Source organism: Triturus cristatus, chromosome 6 (genome assembly GCF_964204655.1).
Source record: "Triturus cristatus chromosome 6, aTriCri1.1, whole genome shotgun sequence".
In the NCBI taxonomy this organism is placed as follows: Eukaryota; Metazoa; Chordata; class Amphibia; order Caudata; family Salamandridae; genus Triturus; species Triturus cristatus.
Window position 1 is genome coordinate 1635611998 of NC_140589.1, and position 25412 is coordinate 1635637409.

Genomic DNA, 25412 nt, shown 5'->3' on the forward strand with positions numbered 1-25412 from the left:
ACCGTAGAATCGGTGTCTTGCAGCCATGTCTCTGTCAGACAAAAGATGTCAGGGGGGTCATTGTCCACAAGATCAGCAATATCCTGATAATGCTTGACCGCCGATCTGACGTTTAAATTCCAGATGGTGAGATGTCGCGAAGAGACCTTACTGCTTATGGCAGGCTGCACTATACAAGACCCCAAACAGGAAGGGGCTTCGAGTAGCCAGCCGCCACAAGCACAGCGATGGGGGCCACACAAAGGGTCACCGCGGACTTCGGCGCAGGGAGGCAGACAGGTATTAAATGCCAGGAGACTCTCCCTGGTATACATAAGCATGGTTAGAGATGCACCTGATGTAAATATCGCCGCGAAGCCAGCGCAACCGGGCGCGGACGGACGCAGACGGGCAGGACTCTGGCACGACTCCGGCCACGCGAGGACGCGCCCGCTGCGCGATCCCGCTGCGCTAGGGGAGGAGCCCTAAATAGGTGTTCCCAGGCGTCACATGTGCATTCAAGCGCTGTCAGCTGGAAAAGCCTCAATCCACTCACCCCACTCCAAGATGTCCGCCAAAAACGAACCAGGCACCCACCCCAGGACCAGACCCGCCAAAACGGCGGTGAAGGGGCACGATTTATGGTGCAGGTAAGGGGCAATTTAAAAAAGGGTCAAAATGACCAAAACAAACAAGAAGAATATATAACGTTTTTAAAACAGCAGTTTTACTGCAAAAACGCGCAAGCGCTCTCGCAGCAGCAGCCGCCTTGTCAGGGGCTGAAAGCAGGAGGGACTCGCCCTAAATAGGTGTTCCCAGGCGTCACATGTGCATTCAAGCGCTGTCAGCTGGAAAAGCCTCAATCCACTCACCCCACTCCAAGATGTCCGCCAAAAACGAACCAGGCACCCACCCCAGGACCAGACCCGCCAAAACGGCGGTGAAGGGGCACGATTTATGGTGCAGGTAAGGGGCAATTTAAAAAAGGGTCAAAATGACCAAAACAAACAAGAAGAATATATAACGTTTTTAAAACAGCAGTTTTACTGCAAAAACGCGCAAGCGCTCTCGCAGCAGCAGCCGCCTTGTCAAGGGGTGTCCGCATCTTCAAACATGCCGGAGTGTTGTAGGATCTGCGTAGTATCTTGGCAAGGATAGAAGCAGACTTAGCAGCATTAGATCAAGCAGAAGCTCTATAGCACTCTGCGACTTACCTGCAACACTGAGCCCCCTTGTCGGCAGACTTTATGGAAATGGCGGAAAGAGAGGCCCATTATCATGGGAAATATGCTAGAGCCCATAGATCTGTGGAAAGGGAGAGACCAGGGCGCACATTAGCTAGACTGTTTCAGCCATCCAGAGGACAAGCCTTCATATCCGGTCTCCACATCCTGGATGGCTCTCATGTCTCGGACATGTCAGACATTCAGACAGAGATTCTCAACTACTACACTGACCTTTATACTTCACAGCTTGCTGAGTCTGACACTGACATACCTTTATACCTGGAAGAAGTAGCCTTGGTTTGGCTTAGCACGGTACATCAACAGTTTCTTGGTAAGTTGTTTACTACAGACAAAATCATCCAACCAATAGATTCAATGGACCGCTAAAAGGCAGCGAGGCTGGACGGCTTCTCTGGTGCTTTCTATAAAGTATGTAAACATATCTTAGTACCACATCTATTAGCAACGTATTCTGAAGCACTGGAAAGCTGCATGCTTACCCCCCACTCTTTGGGAAGCAGTAATAACATTACTACTGAAACCCGGTAAAGACCCCCTGCAATGTGGCTTAGATCGCACCCTTTCATTATTGAATTCTCAGAATACAAATCTGGCTAAAATGTTAACGACTTGCCTTGCATTATTAATGGAACAAATAATATCCCCTGCATAACAGGTCTTCGTCCAGCATAGATCCACAGCACTGAATCTACGCATGTTTTTTGCTATCCTGAACAGAATTTGCCCATGGTGTCAGCAGTTTCTGCCTTGCTCGATGCAGAGAAGGCCTTTGACTCCTTAGAGTAGTCTTTCCTGCATACTACACTACGCAAGATGGGATTCCCCAGCAGCTTCACATCCCTCATAACGCTGCTTTATTCACAACCAACGGAGCGCAATAGATTCAATGGGACATTGACAGAGTCGTTCACAATAGCACGAGGAATGCGACATGGTTGCCCCCTTTCGCCATTGCGGTTTATAATAGCAATTGCTCCCTTGGTGTGTCATCTTCAGACGAAACATCTTCACAAAGCCTACAGTTCAAGATGGGTTCACTATAATTTACGCTTTACGCTGATGATATTATACTATATGTACGATAACCAGCTGATAACTTGGCGCTGAATACTATGAGAAATAATCCGATACAGGACTTTATAAGGCCTACATATAAACTGGCATAAGTCTGAAATATTTCCACTGACTAAAGCTACAACACCAATATGTTGTGAGATCCCATTGGAGTGGTGTCAAACATCTGCTAGCTATTTAGGGATCCATATTCACAGAAATAAAGAACTGGTCATGCGCATTAATTATGGCCCAGCAATGGAAAAATTGACTTCCCAGGTTGAGCGGAGGATCCACCTCCCTCTCTCCATGGTGCGCCGCATTGCCATCATTTAAATGGCTGTGCTGCCTCAATTTTTGGATCTTTTTCAAAACATTTGTATCCTATTAATGAATACGTAGTACACTGATGGATGTTATTTGGGAAGGTAAGCAACCCAGAATTGGGTGGAACATTTTAACACTCCCGTACGACCATGGGGCTTTGGAGTACCCCATATACACCTATACTATCTAGTGGTGCAGTGCAGTTATGCCAGGCATTGGTTCCATGCAGATGCGCGAATAACGTATGCCTTACCCGAGATAGATCTAGCCTCCCAGATACCATTGAGAGTGTTACTACCAAGGGGATTATCGCAGGATCCACGAGACAAACAAAGACTGTCTACAACCAGCTGGGCCTGGAAAACATTGATTCGAATGACGGATAGGCAGCTTCTATACTCCCCAGCACTCCCCCTTGCAGCTAACCCCTGGCTACCCATTACATAAGAGAAACTAGTCCAATGCACCCTCCTGAAGTATTCGGTACACACATTTGGAGATCTCTTTCCTGAGGGTCACGTATTCTCCGGCACAGATGATGAGCGCTTTCTGGAAGCTCCAAATATGGACCACTTTGTACTACAGTGTCTCGAAGGGGCACTCAGACCCCAGGTTCCATCCTATCCCCTGGTGCCCGATTAATTCGCCCCGCTGACATTGGTGTTTACAGATACAGAAGGAGACAGACTAATCTCAAAATTATATCATGCAAACTTAGGCCGAATACCTACTCACGATTCTAAACTTCGAACCCCTGGGAGACAGACCTGGGACACCCTTTAACTGACCAAATGTGGCATGCTTGTTGTACAGAGACATGCTTAGTATCATGTAATCATCGACACAAGTTGACACACTACAAATTCCTGCGACAAGCATATATCACATGCTAAACTATCTCACATTGATCCAACTAGATCGCCAGACTGTACAAAATGTATAGCATCAATAGCGGACATTGCCCACATGACATGGACCTGTAGTAAGATAGCATCCTATTGGGGGGTATTTTTGCCAAGCGTACACTCATGACACGGATCTCTATGAAACTATCTCCCTTATTAGGTCTACTGGGATACGTACACAATGCACCTAAAGCACTATGTCATTTTGTGGCCTGGCACTACACCTCGCCACAAGAGAAATAGCAATACGCTAAGGTACTAAACACTCACCTACTGCAGGAGCATGGATTAAAAATTGAATAGACTGTTACAATAACAGCGAGCTTTATACATCTCTACTGCCACCCACTTCTAGGCCCAAGATTAGCTGGCAACCGTTGCGAGATTATCTCCTAGCCCTGGGCTCTCCTGCCAGCAACCCATCACAGTAAACTTTCTCCTACATACACCGGAGATACCATGTGTATTCCTACATACATCAACGGGAGAATTACAGTTTTTCTCAATCGACTGTACTGATATACAGTGACTTATGTTGTTCTGAATTTCTTTTATTATTGTATTTCTGTGCATTATATGACATCTACAACCTGTACTTGAGTAAACTCTACCTTTACTCCCCAACTGCGGTGTAGTGATGTAAGTGTATGATATTAGTGAAAAACAAAGTTTAAAAAAAAAAAAAGAAGGCTCAGCCTGGTCCCTTTAAAGAGAATTCAAGTTAAGCAACAATGGCGCACGGAAACAATTCACCGGTGAAATGCAGGAAAAGTAATAAAGTGTCCCAATGGGAGAAATTTGTAGAAAGAGATTCCCACCCTATGAAATTAGAAGCAATGAGATCAGACACGAATAGTTCAATAATTTTGCGCAGGAGAAAAGCGGCTATGCAATTACAGCAGAAGACACAGGTACATGCTCCAATCAGCACCTCAGCTACACACTAATAGGACAGTAAAAGGCAGAACACCACCACTCACTAGAACACAACAGACTACATTGGGGGTTTAAAGCAGTGACGGGGTCGGGGGTGATTTGTGGATGGGGCAAACACCAGGAGGTGCGAGGGAGCAGGCAGAGAAGGGAGGAGGTGGGGGAAACGAAAAGCAGCAATGAAGGGAAAAGCAGTGACGGGGAGGGGGTGATCTGTGGACACGGCAAGCACCGATACATAAGAGGGAGAAAGCAGTGATGAAAGGGAGGAGGTGGGGGAAACGAAAAGCAGCAAAGATGGGAAAAGCAGTGATGGGGAGGGGATGATATGTGGATAGAGCATGAGGGCAGGTGAGAGGGGACAGAGTTTGTGAAAGTTCAAGCACTGTGTGGAGTGCTGAAAAAGAAAGAAAAAAAGTAGCTCTTAAAATGGTCCTACAAAAGGGAGCTGTGGATGTTTACATGTACTTGTTACATGCTCTTGGGGAGGGCTAACGACAAGAAGAGGCATGACCTTACATGCCAAGGACAAATGGTGACAAAGAGTATGAGACAGATTATGGAGCGAGCAAATGCGAAGCCTGTGTGTGGGTCGAAGGCCTACAGACTAAACACATGTCTCTTCGAGATAGCACATGTGCGGTCTAGCCTAGACCTAAAAATGGAAATTCCCCACACTGGAGTGCATCCAGATTGGAATTGCATGCTAACTGCCCAGGCTGTTACCAGAAGTATAAACTATAAAGAAACAGGCCCAAAGGCACCACTGTTGTTCTTTAAAAGACAAACTCCAACAGAGTCAAAACATATTGGGAGTTTAAATTATTTTGATTGTTTTTATAAAGCGCTGATGGAGCCTGGATGGAGCTTTACACTACTTCATGTGGGTGGGAAAAGAGAGCTTCGCATTAGATTTGAACATTAAAAAATTACATCTTCAGGTGTGGCGGAAGATTGCTGCTTCATGACATTGTCAGTTATCATGTGGTTCAAATGCAGGTGATAACAACAATGTTCCTTGAATTCAGAGTGTGATATTCAGTCCAATGTAGTAGAGGTAGCGAGATCCAGGATGAGAAGCTTTGTAAGGGTGTTGCTTTACATTTGATCTGCCACTAGTATGCTGTCAAGCTGGAAAGACAGAAAGGCACAAAACCTCAAGGGTAAATGTCCTAGATACTAGTGAAGTGTTTCGTAGATGTTCCCTATTACACAATATATACTGTTTGTGAACACTCAACAGTCCCAATCTCCAGGTATAAAGTATTTTAGTTGGAGGAGAACATATATAACCTTTCATCTAAATGGGATGGATGATGACATTATTTGCTTTCACTCCATACATGTTGAATGACATGTCGGACCTAGACTTTCGCTTACTAGATTTATTAAAGTTTATACTTACATGATCAGGGCGTATATAAATAACTGACTTTTTTTTGTAAAGCTCATACAAATCAAAAGGACTTTTGGCACTAACAGAACAAAATTTAGTTAAAACTGCAAAAACAAAAAACAAACAAAAAAGGACACTAGTCGCACACTAACAGTTTTCACAATCTTTCTAAATAGCAGGTCATGTTTAACGGCCGGAGGTGACAGCGGAATCCTATTCCACATCTTCAGACCATGAAACCTGAGGGTGCACGCCCTACACAACACACCTATTTCACACCTGGGAGAAGATGAAGAAATAGGTTCTCAGAATGCCAAAATATCTCCGCAGTGCAGCGCACTAAGAGTCTGATGTACAAACAATTTGAGGGTAGCAAATCATTCGCAAAATAATTTGCAACAACTAAGCTGAGTGTGCACGATTTTTAAAGTGTTACTTAACGTTGGTTCGTTAAAACTGCATAGTGTACTGAATGTTTACCGACTTCTTATTTTGCTATTTAAATTTGTGTTTCTATATTTTATGATTTCTAATTACTGGTTCGCAATCATTTGCAAATTGTGAATAGCTGCAAAAACAGCACATAACATGCACTTTATCATCAAGTGGAAGCAGGTGAGACCCAGGTGCAAAGTTTAAAAGCTTGTACATAATGCAATATTAGCTTTTCAAAGCCAGCAATCTACGCTATGGTGAGGACGTTGAACACAAAAGAGGAGAAGAAAGGAGAGTATTTTTAGACAGTAGGTGTTCTTTATTGAAAGTTTATGATAGTTATAGATTTAGTAAGCAGGTGATTCCTAACCAGACTGAAGAGATGCAGCCCGTTTGAGGCAGGCACACCAAACACAGCGAGTTTATTCATAGAAAAGTGGTCTCCAATTAGTTCTATACCAAGAGCTACTTTTGATCGATTAAAATAGTCCTTGGCTACTAATGTCGTTGACATTTATTCCAGTAGTGAGCACATCAGAGTCATTCACAATAGTGGGAACACATTGCAGGACTGCTAGGTACAGAACCTTGACTAATAGAGTAAATAAACTTACCTTCATGAGATTGTGGTAGTCTAAATTGTGGATACAAAATTTTGGCTGGATATTTTTCAAAATATGATATTATAGAAGCATGACAACCACTCCGAGGCATATGATGGGGCTACTCAAAGCAGGGTAAAAACAGTTAAGGCTGACCACGATGGTGTGCAGGTTGGATACAGGGACCAGGTTCATCCAGGTGGAAAGCTTACTTTTGGACTTTGGGCCTGATTTAGATCTCGGCAGGACTACTGTCATCTCGCCGCGGATCCAAATACTCTGCCAAACTGACGGCGGTCCGCTGTATTTAGATGTTGAGGCAATAGACAGTAGACCGCATCTACAGCAGTCTTCTCTGCTGGCTAACAGTACTGTGTCCCTGTAAGGCTGGCGAATTTGCGGCAAGCTGATTTAGATGTTACCATTGTGCTGGCGGTGTCGCAGCGGCAGTTTGTATTCAGAGTGAGTTCCTAGTGGAGTGGAGTCTGGTAAGTACAACTATTAATATGTAAATACAAATATTTGTCATGTTTGCATGAAAAGCATACGTAGACAATATGTTATATCCCTATGTGTTACATATTTCATACCACTCACTCAAAATACACACATTATTGAATGCCCACCCACAGGCACCACTAGCAAAATTCCCCCCAAACACCACAACAACAAATATTTTTTTAAGTGTCAATACAGGTGTGTCAATTACCTTGATAAGTAGGAAAATGAACACCACTGCATTACACTTAAGAAAAATATTGCATGTTAGAGCAATGCAGAAATACTCATGGCTACGGCAACTGGCAACACATGATACATAGTAAGACAATTGTACAAGTAGCTCACCTTAGATCTTGGCCACAACAGAGTAGTTTGGCATCATGGGGGAGTCGTAGCAGCAAAGGAGGGACCTGAGCGATGGGCTACAAGATGAAAGTAGAAGCAGGAAGCAGTACAAAAGGTACGTTTTTACCTCATTTCCTCCGATTCCGCCAACTCAAAGTAGGAGGGATTCCCGCCACAGTTGCCTCGACGGAAAAGCACATCGAAATCAGGTCAGCAGGACTCTTGGCTGGAGTCCTGCGCTGCCAGTCACTTCTGCCTATGGCGCTGTTGACGCGGATGAAAATTCCTGGTGGAGGCGGCGGGACTGTGGTGGTGTTTCTGCCATGGACCCACCAACATCTAAATCAGGCAGCGTGCGGGAAGACCGTCGAAAAAGCAACAGCAGGACCTGATCTGCCAACATCTAAATCAGGCCGTAGTCGTTTTTCTGGAGAAAAGGCTTTGTTGACGAGGTCGTCAGCAAGTCAGGTGCCAGCTGGATCAGAAGAGGTGCTCATCAACAGTGGATAACTAAAGTGTAGCGCCTCAGTGAGAGCCGTGGCTCTGGCAGGAAGTTTGAGTCTCTCCACATCGGTAAACTCTAAGCAGGCATAGTCCGAAGTCGGGGCTAACTAAGGCGTCGCCATCAGGTTGCAGCTCAGCATTGATCCAAGTGAAATTCTCTACGTTTGGACTTAGACGAAGTCAGAAACCTTTCAGCAGGACAAACCAGCGAGTTGAGTCCAACTGGCAGTTCAACGTTGGTGGCTGCAGGTCAGCAGCGGTCCAGTAGTAGCCTCTGTTTCTTTTTGCAGAAAGTTCAGAAAAGTTTTTAAGAGTCCAGTCTTGAACTTTTAAAGGGGGAAAGGGTACACTCTAACATGCCATGCCAATCTAGATGCTCAGACCCTCCTGGCGGATCTGTCTCTACTAGGCCTATCCCAGCTTAATGAAGGTCCAACTCATGTAGCTGGCCATACTTTGGACATTATATTCTCAAATTCTTCTAAGATCAAGTGCGAACCCCCCCAACAACTTAAGTGGTCAGATCACTCAGCTATTACATTTTATATTCAGGACCTTACAGATCCTAAAATCTCTAATTCAGCCACATCCTATTTGCGTAGGCAGTGGTAGAAAGTCTCTGCTGAGAACTTCCAAAATGTTTTCACAAGGCCCCATTATGCTGTATCTGACAATGTTGAGGAAGCATTATCTAAGTACAATTCGGCTATTGTAAAAGCCATTGACCACATTGCGCCTATGAAATCTTGTGTGAGCCGCCCTAGTCGCCCACAGGCTGTCTGGTTTACAGATCATTTGAGAGCTCAAAAACAAGTCTGTAGAAAGCTGGAAAGAATATGGAGTACCACACATAATGAGATAGACAGAGATCAATATCATTCTACCTTGACCAGCTATCACAGAAATATAAAGACTGCATGCAAAAACGCATATAACATCTCAGCTAACACGGGCTGGTAACTCTTCGAAAACCTTGTATCGTATTCTCCAGTCCTTTTATCAACCCCAAGGCATGTGAAAACCTCGAGGCCCCCTCCCAACAATTGTGCGATGATATCACCCTCTATTTTACTCAAAAGATAAGAGCTCATCTATGGTAAAATCACAGCAGCAGGCAATCTGCAGCAGAGCCCTCTGAACTTGGACCAACCTATAGTGGCTAACCCTCAGTTACTAAAGAACTTCCCCATCATCTTTTTGGCTGAGGTCGAAATACTGATCCATAAGATAAAGTCTGGATCCCCTTTCGACCATATTCCAGTTAAAGTTATTCCTTCTCTGGCTAAACAGCTTTCCCCTGCGATACAACCTCTCATTAATCTCTCCCTTACAGAGGGTCAAGTCCCATGGGAGTGGAAGGTCACCCAGGTCAGACCTATCCGTAAGAACTCTAAAACTCTTTGGACGGACCTTTCCAATCTTCGTCCCATCTCACTTCTTCCATTCTTGAGCAAACTACTGGAGAAACATGTTAATATCCATCTTTCCAACTATGTCGAACCAACTGGATGTTTAGATCGTTCCCAGTCCGGTTTTAGGCCCAAATACAGCACCGAATCCGCATTACTTGCAGTTACAGATAACATCAGAATGTCCCTGGACAAGGGCCATTCTATGATTCTGGTGCTGTTGGACCTATCCGCAGCGTTCGACACAGTTTCTCAAAGTGTTTTGCTCAAAAGATTGGAAGAGGAAGGGCTAAAGGAATCAGCCTTGCTATGGATGAAGAGCTTTCTGTCTGATCGCTCTCAGGTTGTCAACCTCGTCTCGTATCGTTCGGTCCCCATGGAACGGACCAAGGGAGTACCTAGGGCTCATGTTTGAGCCCAACATTGTTTAACATCAATGTTGCTTCCTTGGCCAATCTCCTGAGGACATATGGGTTCATTCCCATTTCATATGCCGACGATACTCAGCTTCTTTTCCCATTTAACAAATTTACGACTGCAGTCCAGCTGGCCTTCTCCAATGGGATGAGGGCCATATCTCAATGGATGGTAAATAATTTCTTACAATGCAACGTGGGAAAGACAGAGGTAATGCTCTTTGGAAAGGCCCCCCTTCTATGGACACCTGATTGGTGGCCAACTGATCTGGGCCTTCATCCTGCTCCTAAGCTTATAGTTAAAAATCTGGGCATTCGCCTAAATCAAGCCCTTAGCATGAAGGAGCATGTTGCTCAAACAGCTGGCTCCTGTTTTCATGCAATAGGCCTACTCCGCCGGGTCCTTCCTTTGCTCCCTGATTCTACCCGCAAAACTCTAGTCCAAGCCCTGGTATTAAGCCACCTGTACTATTGTAACGGCCTGCTGATCTCGGCCAATGATGCCTCACTCAGCAGACTGCAGGTAGTTCAGAATACGGCAGCACGGCTGGTACTGAATGTTCCTCCTAGGACCCCTTCCCACCCCCTCCTTGTAAAGCTGCACTGGCTTCCTATCCGCCAACGGATAACATTTAAAACGTGCTGCACTATCCACAAGGCATTGCACAACCTCGGCCCTTCCTACCTTTCGGAGAAATTCCTGCCCTATATGCCCCCAAGATCTCTCCATTCAAGTGTTAAACATCTTTTGGAGGTTAGACTAGGAGGAAAAGCTCTCTCCTACCTCGGCCCCCGCCTTTGGAATGAGCTCCCTCTCTCTCTAAGACAGTGCTCTGAACATCTGAAATTCAGAAAGTTGCTTAAGACCTTCCTATTCAGTGTCTGTTAATCTTGCCAGGATCCGCTGCTTCTCCTCACAGTCTGCTTAAGCACAAAGATACCCCTCCGGGGGTCGATTCTGGCACTATACAAATAAATAAATAACACCAGCCAACTGTTAAGGACCTTTTGGGCAGCACTCAGGTGTTAGGACTCAATCTCCCAGAAGCCACCAGCAGGGTCAGGGGCAAAGCTAGCTGGAAATGGTCAGCTGGGGTCAGCAGAGGTTTGGGATTCTTGCAGCTTGCTTCTTCCTGGAACAGGAGGCTAGCCAACTAACCCTTGAAGTCCACTCTTCTCTCCTGGGTACAATAGGGGACCAGGTGCATCCATTGGGATTTCTCTCCACAGGTTCAACAGCAGGTTCAGTCCTTCTTCTGTCTTCCACAAGTCCAGAGGTATTCTGAAGAGGATACTGAGGGTGCCACTTTTATGGCCAATGCCAGCCTGCAGGTGGGGGGAGTTCCTGGCTACTCCCTAACCAATGGGCCAACAGTTCACAGGGGGGGGGCTACCCACTTTTACAGCATTTGCTGTGTGTTTTACAGTAAACTATATCACAGTACATCTCTATACATAAAACCAAAATGGCAGAACATTTCTTGCCCAGTACAGAGCTCTGGGCACACCCCTGAGCTGTGTCCTCTGTAAATGCTAAACTTCCCCTGGAAACCAGTTTTGAAACAGGTTTCCTCCCGGGATTGGCGCCACTCTGGCTACTTGGACAATAGTAGGGGCAGGCTGAGGTGTGTGTTACAGCTGCCTTATATATATTTTAAACATTTTAAAATAAAGGTTTTGTTGTATTATACGTATTGCTTATGTCTTGCAACTGATGTGTCAATTGTTGAAACTTCTGCCTCAGGTGCAAAGTAAATTCTATTTTTTTCCAATGCAGATGGCAGTGCTGCATCCCCTTGTCCTCTACCTACTGGTGCAGCCTTCTGCCTATGTTTGGCATTATTTCCTTTGGTCTGGAGCCCGGGAGGAGCATACACATGCCTCCGCCACACTCCTGTTGTTGACCCCAGCCACAGCATTAATTAAGTCTTGGATACGCCTACAAACCATTTTTAGTTGCCTCTTCAACTGTAAGTGATGCCTTTCCAAATACTTTTCGGCCACACATTCTTCTCCCAAAATTTCAGGTTTTTGGTACCTACATTTTAATTTTCTTTCCCACCCAGCATCCTCGTGTGGCTCCTGGCTTGACATTCTTTTTCCCTCCAAAGTTCAACTGAAGAAACAGAAAGCTGTGCTCCTCAAATAGGCTCAAAATGAATGTTTCCAAGACACTTTCTATCTTTGATGTCATTACTCATTGTGGTGGAAACATTTGCAATCTGTGACTTAATCATTTGCAATTTAAGATGCATACTGAATAGCACATTGGAAATTGTGTAGGTGCACGCCCTACACAACACACCTATTTCACACCTGGGAGAAGATGAAGAAATAGGTTCTCAGAATGCCAAAATATCTCCGCAGTGCAGCGCACTAAGAGTCTGATGTACAAACAATTTGAGGGTAGCAAATCATTCGCAAAATAATTTGCAACAACTAAGCTGAGTGTGCACGATTTTTAAAGTGTTACTTAACGTTGGTTCGTTAAAACTGCATAGTGTACTGAATGTTTACCGACTTCTTATTTTGCTATTTAAATTTGTGTTTCTATATTTTATGATTTCTAATTACTGGTTCGCAATCATTTGCAAATTGTGAATAGCTGCAAAAACAGCACATAACATGCACTTTATCATCAAGTGGAAGCAGGTGAGACCCAGGTGCAAAGTTTAAAAGCTTGTACATAATGCAATATTAGCTTTTCAAAGCCAGCAATCTACGCTATGGTGAGGACGTTGAACACAAAAGAGGAGAAGAAAGGAGAGTATTTTTAGACAGTAGGTGTTCTTTATTGAAAGTTTATGATAGTTATAGATTTAGTAAGCAGGTGATTCCTAACCAGACTGAAGAGATGCAGCCCGTTTGAGGCAGGCACACCAAACACAGCGAGTTTATTCATAGAAAAGTGGTCTCCAATTAGTTCTATACCAAGAGCTACTTTTGATCGATTAAAATAGTCCTTGGCTACTAATGTCGTTGACATTTATTCCAGTAGTGAGCACATCAGAGTCATTCACAATAGTGGGAACACATTGCAGGACTGCTAGGTACAGAACCTTGACTAATAGAGTAAATAAACTTACCTTCATGAGATTGTGGTAGTCTAAATTGTGGATACAAAATTTTGGCTGGATATTTTTCAAAATATGATATTATAGAAGCATGACAACCACTCCGAGGCATATGATGGGGCTACTCAAAGCAGGGTAAAAACAGTTAAGGCTGACCACGATGGTGTGCAGGTTGGATACAGGGACCAGGTTCATCCAGGTGGAAAGCTTACTTTTGGACTTTGGGCCTGATTTAGATCTCGGCAGGACTACTGTCATCTCGCCGCGGATCCAAATACTCTGCCAAACTGACGGCGGTCCGCTGTATTTAGATGTTGAGGCAATAGACAGTAGACCGCATCTACAGCAGTCTTCTCTGCTGGCTAACAGTACTGTGTCCCTGTAAGGCTGGCGAATTTGCGGCAAGCTGATTTAGATGTTACCATTGTGCTGGCGGTGTCGCAGCGGCAGTTTGTATTCAGAGTGAGTTCCTAGTGGAGTGGAGTCTGGTAAGTACAACTATTAATATGTAAATACAAATATTTGTCATGTTTGCATGAAAAGCATACGTAGACAATATGTTATATCCCTATGTGTTACATATTTCATACCACTCACTCAAAATACACACATTATTGAATGCCCACCCACAGGCACCACTAGCAAAATTCCCCCCAAACACCACAACAACAAATATTTTTTTAAGTGTCAATACAGGTGTGTCAATTACCTTGATAAGTAGGAAAATGAACACCACTGCATTACACTTAAGAAAAATATTGCATGTTAGAGCAATGCAGAAATACTCATGGCTACGGCAACTGGCAACACATGATACATAGTAAGACAATTGTACAAGTAGCTCACCTTAGATCTTGGCCACAACAGAGTAGTTTGGCATCATGGGGGAGTCGTAGCAGCAAAGGAGGGACCTGAGCGATGGGCTACAAGATGAAAGTAGAAGCAGGAAGCAGTACAAAAGGTACGTTTTTACCTCATTTCCTCCGATTCCGCCAACTCAAAGTAGGAGGGATTCCCGCCACAGTTGCCTCGACGGAAAAGCACATCGAAATCAGGTCAGCAGGACTCTTGGCTGGAGTCCTGCGCTGCCAGTCACTTCTGCCTATGGCGCTGTTGACGCGGATGAAAATTCCTGGTGGAGGCGGCGGGACTGTGGTGGTGTTTCTGCCATGGACCCACCAACATCTAAATCAGGCAGCGTGCGGGAAGACCGTCGAAAAAGCAACAGCAGGACCTGATCTGCCAACATCTAAATCAGGCCGTAGTCGTTTTTCTGGAGAAAAGGCTTTGTTGACGAGGTCGTCAGCAAGTCAGGTGCCAGCTGGATCAGAAGAGGTGCTCATCAACAGTGGATAACTAAAGTGTAGCGCCTCAGTGAGAGCCGTGGCTCTGGCAGGAAGTTTGAGTCTCTCCACATCGGTAAACTCTAAGCAGGCATAGTCCGAAGTCGGGGCTAACTAAGGCGTCGCCATCAGGTTGCAGCTCAGCATTGATCCAAGTGAAATTCTCTACGTTTGGACTTAGACGAAGTCAGAAACCTTTCAGCAGGACAAACCAGCGAGTTGAGTCCAACTGGCAGTTCAACGTTGGTGGCTGCAGGTCAGCAGCGGTCCAGTAGTAGCCTCTGTTTCTTTTTGCAGAAAGTTCAGAAAAGTTTTTAAGAGTCCAGTCTTGAACTTTTAAAGGGGGAAAGGGTACACTCTAACATGCCATGCCAATCTAGATGCTCAGACCCTCCTGGCGGATCTGTCTCTACTAGGCCTATCCCAGCTTAATGAAGGTCCAACTCATGTAGCTGGCCATACTTTGGACATTATATTCTCAAATTCTTCTAAGATCAAGTGCGAACCCCCCCAACAACTTAAGTGGTCAGATCACTCAGCTATTACATTTTATATTCAGGACCTTACAGATCCTAAAATCTCTAATTCAGCCACATCCTATTTGCGTAGGCAGTGGTAGAAAGTCTCTGCTGAGAACTTCCAAAATGTTTTCACAAGGCCCCATTATGCTGTATCTGACAATGTTGAGGAAGCATTATCTAAGTACAATTCGGCTATTGTAAAAGCCATTGACCACATTGCGCCTATGAAATCTTGTGTGAGCCGCCCACAGGCTGTCTGGTTTACAGATCATTTGAGAGCTCAAAAACAAGTCTGTAGAAAGCTGGAAAGAATATGGAGTACCACACATAATGAGATAGACAGAGATCAATATCATTCTACCTTGACCAGCTATCACAGAAATATAAAGACTGCATGCAAAAACGCATATAACATCTCAGCTAACACGGGCTGGTAACTCTTCGAAAACCTTGTATCGTATTCTCCAGTCCTTTTATCAACCCCAAGGCATGTGAAAACCTCGAGGCCCCCTCCCAACAATTGTGCGATGATATCACCCTCTATTTTACTCAAAAGATAAGAGCTCATCTATGGTAAAATCACAGCAGCAGGCAATCTGCAGCAGAGCCCTCTGAACTTGGACCAACCTATAGTGGCTAACCCTCAGTTACTAAAGAACTTCCCCATCATCTTTTTGGCTGAGGTCGAAATACTGATCCATAAGATAAAGTCTGGATCCCCTTTCGACCATATTCCAGTTAAAGTTATTCCTTCTCTGGCTAAACAGCTTTCCCCTGCGATACAACCTCTCATTAATCTCTCCCTTACAGAGGGTCAAGTCCCATGGGAGTGGAAGGTCACCCAGGTCAGACCTATCCGTAAGAACTCTAAAACTCTTTGGACGGACCTTTCCAATCTTCGTCCCATCTCACTTCTTCCATTCTTGAGCAAACTACTGGAGAAACATGTTAATATCCATCTTTCCAACTATGTCGAACCAACTGGATGTTTAGATCGTTCCCAGTCCGGTTTTAGGCCCAAATACAGCACCGAATCCGCATTACTTGCAGTTACAGATAACATCAGAATGTCCCTGGACAAGGGCCATTCTATGATTCTGGTGCTGTTGGACCTATCCGCAGCGTTCGACACAGTTTCTCAAAGTGTTTTGCTCAAAAGATTGGAAGAGGAAGGGCTAAAGGAATCAGCCTTGCTATGGATGAAGAGCTTTCTGATCGCTCTCAGGTTGTCAACCTCGTCTCGTATCGTTCGGTCCCCATGGAACGGACCAAGGGAGTACCTAGGGCTCATGTTTGAGCCCAACATTGTTTAACATCAATGTTGCTTCCTTGGCCAATCTCCTGAGGACATATGGGTTCATTCCCATTTCATATGCCGACGATACTCAGCTTCTTTTCCCATTTAACAAATTTACGACTGCAGTCCAGCTGGCCTTCTCCAATGGGATGAGGGCCATATCTCAATGGATGGTAAATAATTTCTTACAATGCAACGTGGGAAAGACAGAGGTAATGCTCTTTGGAAAGGCCCTCCTTCTATGGACACCTGATTGGTGGCCAACTGATCTGGGCCTTCATCCTGCTCCTAAGCTTATAGTTAAAAATCTGGGCATTCGCCTAAATCAGGCCCTTAGCATGAAGGAGCATGTTGCTCAAACAGCTGGCTCCTGTTTTCATGCAATAGGCCTACTCCGCCGGGTCCTTCCTTTGCTCCCTGATTCTACCCGCAAAACTCTAGTCCAAGCCCTGGTATTAAGCCACCTGTACTATTGTAACGGCCTGCTGATCTCGGCCAATGATGCCTCACTCAGCAGACTGCAGGTAGTTCAGAATACGGCAGCACGGCTGGTACTGAATGTTCCTCCTAGGACCCCTTCCCACCCCCTCCTTGTAAAGCTGCACTGGCTTCCTATCCGCCAACGGATAACATTTAAAACGTGCTGCACTATCCACAAGGCATTGCACAACCTCGGCCCTTCCTACCTTTCGGAGAAATTCCTGCCCTATATGCCCCCAAGATCTCTCCATTCAAGTGTTAAACATCTTTTGGAGGTTAGACTAGGAGGAAAAGCTCTCTCCTACCTCGGCCCCCGCCTTTGGAATGAGCTCCCTCTCTCTCTAAGACAGTGCTCTGAACATCTGAAATTCAGAAAGTTGCTTAAGACCTTCCTATTCAGTGTCTGTTAATCTTGCCAGGATCCGCTGCTTCTCCTCACAGTCTGCTTAAGCACAAAGATACCCCTCCGGGGGTCGATTCTGGCACTATACAAATGAATAAATAACACCAGCCAACTGTTAAGGACCTTTTGGGCAGCACTCAGGTGTTAGGACTCAATCTCCCAGAAGCCACCAGCAGGGTCAGGGGCAAAGCTAGCTGGAAATGGTCAGCTGGGGTCAGCAGAGGTTTGGGATTCTTGCAGCTTGCTTCTTCCTGGAACAGGAGGCTAGCCAACTAACCCTTGAAGTCCACTCTTCTCTCCTGGGTACAATAGGGGACCAGGTGCATCCATTGGGATTTCTCTCCACAGGTTCAACAGCAGGTTCAGTCCTTCTTCTGTCTTCCACAAGTCCAGAGGTATTCTGAAGAGGATACTGAGGGTGCCACTTTTATGGCCAATGCCAGCCTGCAGGTGGGGGGAGTTCCTGGCTACTCCCTAACCAATGGGCCAACAGTTCACAGGGGGGGGGGGGCTACCCACTTTTACAGCATTTGCTGTGTGTTTTACAGTAAACTATATCACAGTACATCTCTATACATAAAACCAAAATGGCAGAACATTTCTTGCCCAGTACAGAGCTCTGAGCACACCCCTGAGCTGTGTCCTCTGTAAATGCTAAACTTCCCCTGGAAACCAGTTTTGAAACAGGTTTCCTCCCGGGATTGGCGCCACTCTGGCTACTTGGACAATAGTAGGGGCAGGCTGAGGTGTGTGTTACAGCTGCCTTATATATATTTTAAACATTTTAAAATAAAGGTTTTGTTGTATTATACGTATTGCTTATGTCTTGCAACTGATGTGTCAATTGTTGAAACTTCTGCCTCAGGTGCAAAGTAAATTCTATTTTTTTCCAATGCAGATGGCAGTGCTGCATCCCCTTGTCCTCTACCTACTGGTGCAGCCTTCTGCCTATGTTTGGCATTATTTCCTTTGGTCTGGAGCCCGGGAGGAGCATACACATGCCTCCGCCACACTCCTGTTGTTGACCCCAGCCACAGCATTAATTAAGTCTTGGATACGCCTACAAACCATTTTTAGTTGCCTCTTCAACTGTAAGTGATGCCTTTCCAAATACTTTTCGGCCACACATTCTTCTCCCAAAATTTCAGGTTTTTGGTACCTACATTTTAATTTTCTTTCCCACCCAGCATCCTCGTGTGGCTCCTGGCTTGACATTCTTTTTCCCTCCAAAGTTCAACTGAAGAAACAGAAAGCTGTGCTCCTCAAATAGGCTCAAAATGAATGTTTCCAAGACACTTTCTATCTTTGATGTCATTACTCATTGTGGTGGAAACATTTGCAATCTGTGACTTAATCATTTGCAATTTAAGATGCATACTGAATAGCACATTGGAAATCGGTATTAAGCTACAGCACATATTAAGAAGTCAGTATTTGCTAATGCAAGGACTACTATGTAAATACTCTTTTGAGATTCGGAAATTGCAATTCATTAATAATCGCTATTTCGAATAGCAGAATTACAGTTTTGTACATCATGCCCAAGCGTTCAGTCAAGCAGCTGTGCCAATAATAAAAGGTGTGCGATAAGCGTAGGCTCCTGAATAAAACTCCCTGTTCGACTGGCAGCTATTGGAAGCTTCTGCATGCACTGGAGACATGGCCGAATCTCCACAGTTGCATATTGATTCTTTCAGCAAAGTTTTAAATTCTGTCTTTTACACCTCATTTCTCAATTCATATGTTGATCCACCCATTGTTGTCTCTATTCATCCTTCCGGCTCCTCATACATACATGCTTCTCAAAACACACTCATCCATCTCTGCATCCATCCTGCATTTCTCAATCCATGCTTCCTTCGTTCTCTCCATCATCCTACCTCCATCGTCTTCTTCTCCATCTGTCCACTTCTCCATCTTTCCTTTCATGCAGCCATCATTCTCTACATCCTGCCACCCCAGCATCCATCCTTCTCTCCAACCGCCCACCCTTTCCTCTCTCCATTTCTCCATCCATCCATTCATCTACTTGTCTCTAGAACCAACCTTCCTTTTTCAATCTATGCTCTCCATCTTTCTCTTTTCAACTCTCTAGCCATCCATTCATCTATCTGTCCATGATCCCTTTCGCTAATCCTTCTCTACAGCCTCATTTCCATCCATCTACTCCATCGGTCCTTCACTCCAGCCACCTTCCCCCGCTCCGTCTTCTCTCATCCATCTCTCCCAGCCACCTGTCCTTCGGCCTATCCGTCCATCTCCATCCACCTATCCACCTATCTTTTTCTCTTTCTCTTCTTGCCTCCTTCCCTCCCAACATTCTTTCTTTCCTTTCTTTCTTCTTTCATTTGCTCCTCCGCAATGGTGTTTATGTTTGGAGACAGTTTTTTTCTAAGTATTAGAAGCAGTAAACAACATTTGGAAAGGTTTTTTGTTACATATACTGCCCAGTGTCACCCAACCTCTGCTCAAGCTGCTAAAGTGGGGGGTTTATGATGCCACTGTTCAGATCACAGAGGCAGTGGTGGCTCCCCTATCAGGAACACTGTCCTCTAAATGAGGCACAGAAAGAGAGAGAGTAGGGCTATAGACACATCCTTGTTTTTAGACGGATTTTCCACTTTCAGCCACCTTTAAACGAGGCATCAAACATTTCCTAGATCCTGATGTTTGCTGCTTAACCATTAGAACAGAGCACAACTCCTCTCTACAAATGATTTAAATCCCCTGTAATGATGAAACTCTCTTCGAAGTTTCAAAAAGTCAAAACGTATATGTACTAAATTGCAGGCTATAACTCCAACATATTTTGTATGGGCAATGTCGGCATTTCATGAGAGCAAAATTAGCTGCGATCTCTGCACTATAGAAATAGTAGTAAACCGCAATTGTTTCACATCTGGCTTGCTAGAATTTATAAGATGTGTTTTCATTTAGTCTTCTGAACTGCTTACAACAGAGAACATTGAAGGTGCTTACTTTACCCATGCTTCTTAAGCTTAAAGTATATTAGGTAAAATACAAAATATACACATCTCGACGATTTTAACTTACCTTATGTTCTCAGTGGTAATTGGTATGCCAACAAGATCCAATAAGGAAGTTCCACCTCCCAGTTCCCAAAAATGCGCAATGTCTTTTGGCTGCAAAACAAGCCAGAGTAGTGTCATCAAAGGGATTGTTTGGACATCTACTATAAACCTGCATTCCTGAGACATTAGTAATATATCACGTGTAGCAAATTACGTTCCTGCACATTTATAGATGAAAATCAGAGTAATAATTTATTCTAGTGTGATTCTTCAGTCTAGAAAGTGTATGTGAGATCTTGCATATCAGGGACCAGTTAAATGAAACATTAGGAATGCCTATCCCAATGAGGTTCTAAAAATTGCACGGTTTCCCAAAGAAACTGCTAAACACTGCCCTGAGAGAACTGATATAAAGGCTACAGAATGGCCAGTAGTCGAGGACAGATGGAAGGATGTGGAAAGAGACACAGCAAAATAGGAGGAACCTCCAAGCCACCTCTTAAACGCTCTCGGAACAAATAAGAGTAAAAAAAAAAGATAATAAATAGGAGCTAAGCCATGGACAGTGCCCGCGATATGTGGTACGTGAGCCAGGAACCATGTTTCCTTGTGGAGGTGGAGAATAGTGAATTTTTGAGACCCGGAACCAGAAGACCAGATAGTATACATCCCAAGTTTTAAACGTTAGAAAGAAATCCTTCTTGACAGTAAAAAAAGGACCATATGGCTATAACATTGCAGTGATTCGTTGGTTAGTTTTAAGGCCTCATTGAGATCCTTGCAATGTTACCAACATAGGCACAGATCATATTTGTGCACTGTTACAAATTGGGTTGGTGATTGATTGGGGTATGAACCCTAGGCAAGCAACAACCACAATCCGAATCAGAACAAGAGGCAGGCAAATCCTGAATTAACCTGTGCTCACCCTCTGGTAGCTTGGCACAGAGCCGTCAGGCTTAACTTTAGAGGCAGTGTATTAAGTATTTGTGCAACATTTCGAATAGTACAACAGTGAAAACACCACACAAAAAGAGTCCACACCAAGTTAGAAACATAACTATGATTGTAATAAATAAAGCATGACCAAAACGACAAAAATCCATTAAGTGGAACTTGAGATATTGAGATGTAAAGTTTACAGTGGAAAATAGCATCAAGAAGCAAAAATCGATATTCGGGACATCTGGTCGCGCCGGACTGGTACAAACTCAAAAGCTCAGGCCGATCGTGATGAAGCACGGGACGCTAAAGAGACTCAGTTAGGCTCGCTGAACCAAAGTTCCTTAATCCTGGTTCAGGCGAGCTTGCGTGGATCTGCGTCGAAGATGCGTTGTGCAGCAGAGGCAATGCGTTGGTCCCGAGATGTGAAGAGGCTGCGGTGTGAGGTCCTAATGCATCGGCGTCGAGAATCTGGTCGACAGGGTTTGGGATGCGAAGGCCAGTGTTGAGGTTGCGAGGCACAGTGTAGACGATGCGTCGGTTCCGACGAGCTGGTAAGCTGCGATGCAGAGGTTCATCACCGAGGCTGCCGTAGACGAGAGATGCAATGCACTAGCACCAGGAAAAGCGTCACACAGTGTTGGGTCCGAAGGCGATGCGTTGGTCCCAGATGGTTGATGCAGCGGCAATGTGAGGCAACAATACGTCAGTTCTGCTCGAAGATGTACCGCTTAGCTGAGGAGATGCGTTGGATCAGCTCGGGGATGTGTCGCTCAGCAGAGGATGCATCGGCTACACTGGAGAAGCACCTTAGTCCCGCTTCCAAGTGTCCAAGACTGAGGTGGCACCACTTGGCAGGGTAGACTCATGGATGGCAGAGTCGTAGGTGCAGAACCAGGGGTGTTGCAAGTCTTTTATGTCCCTGAGACTTCAAATCAGGATTCCAGCCACTTAGCCCTTAGAGTCACTCTGGGTTCAAGGGATGCAGGTTCACCCCTTGCCCAGGCAAGAAGTCCGAAGGCAGCAGGTCAGCACAGCAAGACAGGAGTACAGCAGCACAGAATTCCTTCTTCCTGACAGAGCCTTCATAGGTCCAGAAGTGTACTGAAGTGGTGGCGTTAGAGGTCCAGTACTTATACCCAGTTGGGCCTTAGAAGTGGTGGAGACAATAAAGACAGGCCGCTGAAGTGTACAGAGGTGTTGCCCTTCCTGCCCTGGCTACAGACTCACTACAGGGGAGCATGCAGCTCTTTGTGTGGGGACAGAACACAGTCTATTCGGGTGTGAGGCTGGGTCCAGCTCCTCCCTCCCATCCTGTCAGGATGGCCCATCAAGTCACACCTAATCTCCCATTGTGTGTGGCCTTCTAGGAGGAATACACAAAGCCCAACTGTCACCCACCGCAGACATGTGATCAGAGACAGGCAGCAGGCACAAAATGGCTAAAGGAGGAAAATGCCAACTTTCTAAAAGTGGCATTTTCAGAATTGTAATTTAAAATCCAACTTCACCCTCAGTTTGGATTTTAAATTAGGATTCCAGAGACACTAGACTTGGGGGTCTTAGCTCTTCCCAATTGAAATTACATTTATGAAATGCAATAAAGTAATTTAAATGTTATCCTAAATGATTTTAGGAATGTTTTACTATCAGCACATGTGAAACTTACAAGTACATGTCCTGCCTTTTAAATACATTGAACCCTGGCTTCTGGATTGTCTAGGGCCTACCTTAAGGGTGACATATGTATAAAAAGTAAAGGTTTGGGCTGGCAAAAGGTTTATTTTGTCAGGTCGACATGGCAGTGTAAAATAGTGTAAACTGCACACACAGGCTTTGCAATGGACATGGATAAAAGGTTACTTAAATGGATGGCACAATCAGTGCTGCAGTCCCACTAGTAGCATTTAATTTACAGGCCCTGGTACAGAGGGCAGCACTTTATTAGGAACTTATGTGTAAATTAAATATTTCAATTGGGGGTGAAACAATGTTACCATGTTCAGGGGAGAGAGCACAAGCATGTTAGCACTGGGTACCTGTGGTAACGTGCACAGAATCCTAATACCATCAAAAACGAGGTCAGAAAAAGTGGAGGAGGAAGTCAACAAGTTGGGGATGGTGGGGCACGGGGAGATTAAGTGATTTGCCCAGAATCACAGGATGTTGAGCATAATTGCCGAGACTCGAACCTGGTTTCCCAGATTTAAGATCGACCACCCTAGCCGTTAGGCTACATCCTCTTCCCTATTTCTTCTGCTGATCTAGACCTCCTTGCACCGGGGGAGTTGATGTTGATTTTTTGCATTGGACTCTAAATGACCCCCTAGATTGACCACCTTCAGAAAGTAGTGTTGCCACAGATTCTACAAAGACAGTTTCCCTAGAACTCATCTCTTAATGCCTGATATAAAGTAAAACATTTCCGTGAACCTATATATGTACACTTTTATTTTCCAATTTATAATTACCCACTGTAAACATACCAGATTAAGCCATGTTGAAAATTATGCATCTAAATTTCATTTAGGTGAAAAAAAGTGTTATCAGTATCTTGGAAATGTTGAAAAGAAAATTTGCTTCTGAATATTCCAAACAGTTTCCACACACAATCTGGCAGTGAAGCTGGAACAATTTTCAGAGTGGAATTGCTGCCATCAATGTTATGCTAGGGCAAAACCGGTCCTGTGATGCTTGTGTTCCGGTTCAGGGAAGACCTGGCCTGGCAGTTCAGGCTGGATTGTCCCATAAGGAGCAGGGTCAAGACTGATCAGCATATGGCTGGGTCCAAACTGAGATGGCTCTGTGATCGAAAAACGATGGATTGGGATGTGGCCAGAGAGATTGCCAGTGGTTGAGATTCATGCCAGCATTCCATTAATCACCTTATTGTTTTACCATCAATGTTATGTCACCGAAGTCCAGGGGCGGCTGACACAGGTAAACGAGGTGCGGCAGGGTGGGAGGGGGAGAAGTCGACAGACGACAGAATAGGTAGTATTAAATAAATAAATAAATACCTATTCCGTGGTCTGTCGGCTTCCCCCCCTGCCGTGCCCTGCCCCGCCGTGCTTACCTGTGCTGGCCACCGCTGCCGAAGTCACAGGGTTTGTAAAAAATCAAAGCGCTACTTAAACGTCAAGTGATGCAAATGAGCCACGTCTATTCAGCAGGAGTATGGTAGGGTTGTAAAATGTGTCCAGTGGTGCACTGGAAGCACAATTTCCCAAATATATGAGTAAAGCATGTCGTTGCAGGGTATTACCATGTACAGAGTACACATTTTCAATTGAAATGTCCTCTTGAAATGACCATCAAATTACAATATGGCACGCATTTCACTACTAAGCTAATATGGCGCACAAGCAATAATTTGTGGAAATGTGGTCTCTGTGCATATTTATCACCCAATTAAAGTTTCTTGGTTTGGTTTGATCCTTTTTAAATCTTTATAGCATCACAATTCAGAATTTGGAAAAACTACATTTCCTTACTTACGCTGTACTTTGTGCTGGTAAATTTTGGAACTTTTATAAAGTCCATTTACAAGTATTTCATTTTTGTTGTGAGTTAGAAAACATTTGACATATTGCAGCCTTCTCCGTTCACACTCTCTGAACCCCAGTAGGATGAGCACTTGTTGCAAAATTAACTCACTTTGCTGTAAGAGAAGGGAAAAGTAAACACTAGGGGCCAGATGTACAACCCTTTCATTTAGCGCCTTGCAATTTGTGACTCATTGGGAGTCGCAAATTGCGAGGCGCTAAATGAAATGTACAACAGTGTTATTACACTGTTTTGCTTTTCCCAATGGGATCGCAAATTGCGAGGCTCATTAATATTAATGACCCTCTAATATTAATGAGCCTCTCGCAATTTGCGAGCTCATTGGGAATGCCAGCCCTCCCAGGGATGGTGGCCTGCTGGGGTAAGCAGACCACCATGTCTTGGACTGCTTTTTTAATAAACGTTACAACAAACAAATGATGGACGGAATGCTGACAATGCATACATTCTCCCCCAGTCAAGAGATCTGGGTTAAATCCATCGTTCTTTTGCCCACTACACCACCCCAGTTTAGACATGGCCATATGCAAATCAGTCTTGACCCTGTGCCTCATGGGAACAGTCCAGCCCGAACTGCCAAGCCATGTCTTCCCTGGACCGGAATCAAGCATCCTAGGACCGGTTTCTGGCTATCAGCCGTCATCAGCCAGGATAGCTTGACTCCAGTGGCGTAGTGAGCTCGGGTCCCACGTCTGGGAATA

General features: G+C 44.8%; 1 protein-coding gene across 1 annotated transcript in view; it reads right to left on the reverse strand.

Moving 5' to 3' along the window:
* The window catches only part of DYNC2LI1 (dynein cytoplasmic 2 light intermediate chain 1), a 330466-nt gene that overhangs the window by 161115 nt on the left and 143939 nt on the right, over positions 1-25412 (reverse strand). Inside the window, exon 5 of the mRNA XM_085612784.1 lies at positions 20225-20313. Coding sequence (XP_085468910.1) covers positions 20225-20313 — 89 coding nt within the window. The remainder of the gene's footprint in view (positions 1-20224; positions 20314-25412) is intronic.